General features: G+C 55.4%; 1 protein-coding gene across 1 annotated transcript in view; it reads right to left on the reverse strand.

The window, feature by feature from the left end:
- Positions 1-2,161, reverse strand: part of LOC105301314 — a 20,721-nt gene extending 18,560 nt beyond the window's left edge. The window contains exon 1 of the mRNA XM_023519753.1: positions 2,076-2,161. Within this exon, the coding sequence (XP_023375521.1) occupies positions 2,076-2,132 (57 nt within the window). The 5' untranslated portion in view covers positions 2,133-2,161. The remainder of the gene's footprint in view (positions 1-2,075) is intronic.
- Between the last annotated feature and the right edge of the window lie 27 nt (positions 2,162-2,188).

Raw genomic sequence — 2,188 nt, forward strand, 5'->3', positions numbered from 1 at the left:
CTTCTGGGATCTCTGTCCTGCTCCACGATCTGTGTGTCTGTCCTCACCCTGCCACACTCAGTCTCCAGGTTCTTTAGTGACACATAAAGTTGGGCTCTCAATCCTTGTTGGTTCTTTTTTCCAGACTATTTTGGCCACTAAAAGTCCTGAAAAGCCTTTCATTTAGGTTCAGCTTGCAATCTGCTTTAAAGATGCTTTGGGAATTGTGCAGGGACTGAGTGCGTCCTCCAGGGCAAGGAGAGGCACATGCCAGCCACAGCCACGGGGACATCCCCTCCAAGACACTGCGACTTGCAGCATTACAAAGGTGGTGTTCCAGCCGGGAACGGCTTCAAGCTTTCAGTGACCGTTCGTGTACATGTACGTCCTACACTCTACTCATGTTTCGTGTCATGTGAACTCGGCATGGACAGACGCTGGACTTCCAGGACAAGCCTTGTGCGGTTGTGTTGTAAACTCGTGTTCACGTTGCTCATTTGATTTGCCAGCATTTTTAAGTGACGTTGTTCTACGTCGACGAAGGCCACTGGCTACGAAATTCTGTCTTGACGGCGTTTTCTGGCTGTGATTTTAGGTTGCTCTGCCCTCAAAGCATCTATGGAGGTGCTACTTCCTCCTCTGATTCCTGAAAACAGTCTCTGTGCAACGGGTGTTTCTAAAGAGAACACCGGGCCAAAGTCATCTGCATACCCTCAGTCCTGGGGTTCCTTCTGGAAAGTTCTAACGGACCAGTCTGGTTACTTGTCATATATCCATTTGGGTTTTCTATTTCCTTTAAATCAGTTTTGTTAGGTTGTGCTAATCATGTAGAAACTCAGTTAGTTCCTTTTTTAAGAGAGAGGCTTGATCGAGCCGCAAGGCTCTTAATTTTGGCAAAAACTCGCAGCAGACCCAGGCCCAGGCCCAGGTGCTACACTTGTGCTCCGAGGTCCACTGTTCCCATCCGCTGTCACCTGCCACTCTGGAGGACAAGCCTTGTCCCCCTAGGGGTGGCAGGGACGGGAAAAGCCCTCGGATCTGAAGGCTCCACCCACACTTAGAGGGGAGCCTGGCACCATCTGTCACATCTGGCAACCAAAATGGGGACCATGAGGACTCATCAGGAGAACCCTTGGTGGGATTAAATGTGACAATGGGTGACAAGTCTCCAGAGAGTGGCAACAGGGTCACAGTGACTGCGATCCTTAGGATGGACGGTGACACGGTGACCATGACGTGCTCCACCACCTTCCCTGGAGGTGTGATCGACACCCAGCCACCCGGGAGTGGAGGGACACGCACGTCATCTGGACATACGATGACCAGCAGGGACGCTGCAGACTCGCTTCATGCACATCGGTTATTTCTTTGCTTCTTAAAACTACCCTTCCTGTCAGTCAGAGAAAGCCGACCACATGCCGGTGCCCTGCGTGGCACCCCCACACACGGCGGGGCACGAGATGATCCATCTGCCACAGCCCCGCTGTGCCCTGGGCAGGCGCCTCTGGTCTTGTCCTGGACCTGGCTTGGACCGGGGCCCCACTAAGAGTTTTTTGTTAGGAGGAAGTGGCTGGGACGGACAGGCCTGCTTGGTTGGGCTATGGCCTAAGCTGTGACTGTTGTCGTCCCTGTCCCCTCTGCAGACCAGTGACAGTGTCTGTAACACGGATCCTGAGGCCAGGCTCGGCTCTGAGGGCCCTGCGGTGGCCTCGCTGGACCAGGTATGTGCCCCCTACATGGACCCAGCCCCTCCCTGCTGGCCCATCGTGTTGAGATCAGGTGGCGGTGCAGACAGGCGGAACCGGTGGCAGACAGCACACTCGGCAGCCCCCGCATGCGGGGCTGGGTGTGACACCCAGCTGTCCTCTCGCACACGCTCCGCCCCTTCCTCATCCAGAGCCTTTTCTGTCCCTAGCTTTTTCTGCGAGTCCCCACCCAGCTGGTTCCGTCTGAGCAACATCACAGGAAGCACGACACATGCTGCAGCCAGTGGCACAGGCACCTCTGACACGGTCCTAGCTGCATTCTGGGCCCTGAGCCCCCGCCCCTGGATCTCAGCCCTGCGTCGGAGACATGTGCAGGATGTCGGCACCTACCGTGGGCGGCGGCTCCTCGGGATACATGGTGATGCTGATATCGTCAATGGGGGTCATTTCCACAGGTGAATTTTCCCTGGTAGGCACACTCCTAGGACGGTCAGAAGGGACAC

The sequence above is a fragment of the Pteropus vampyrus genome, unplaced genomic scaffold, assembly GCF_000151845.1.
Source record: "Pteropus vampyrus isolate Shadow unplaced genomic scaffold, Pvam_2.0 Scaffold235, whole genome shotgun sequence".
NCBI classification, from domain to species: Eukaryota; Metazoa; Chordata; class Mammalia; order Chiroptera; family Pteropodidae; genus Pteropus; species Pteropus vampyrus.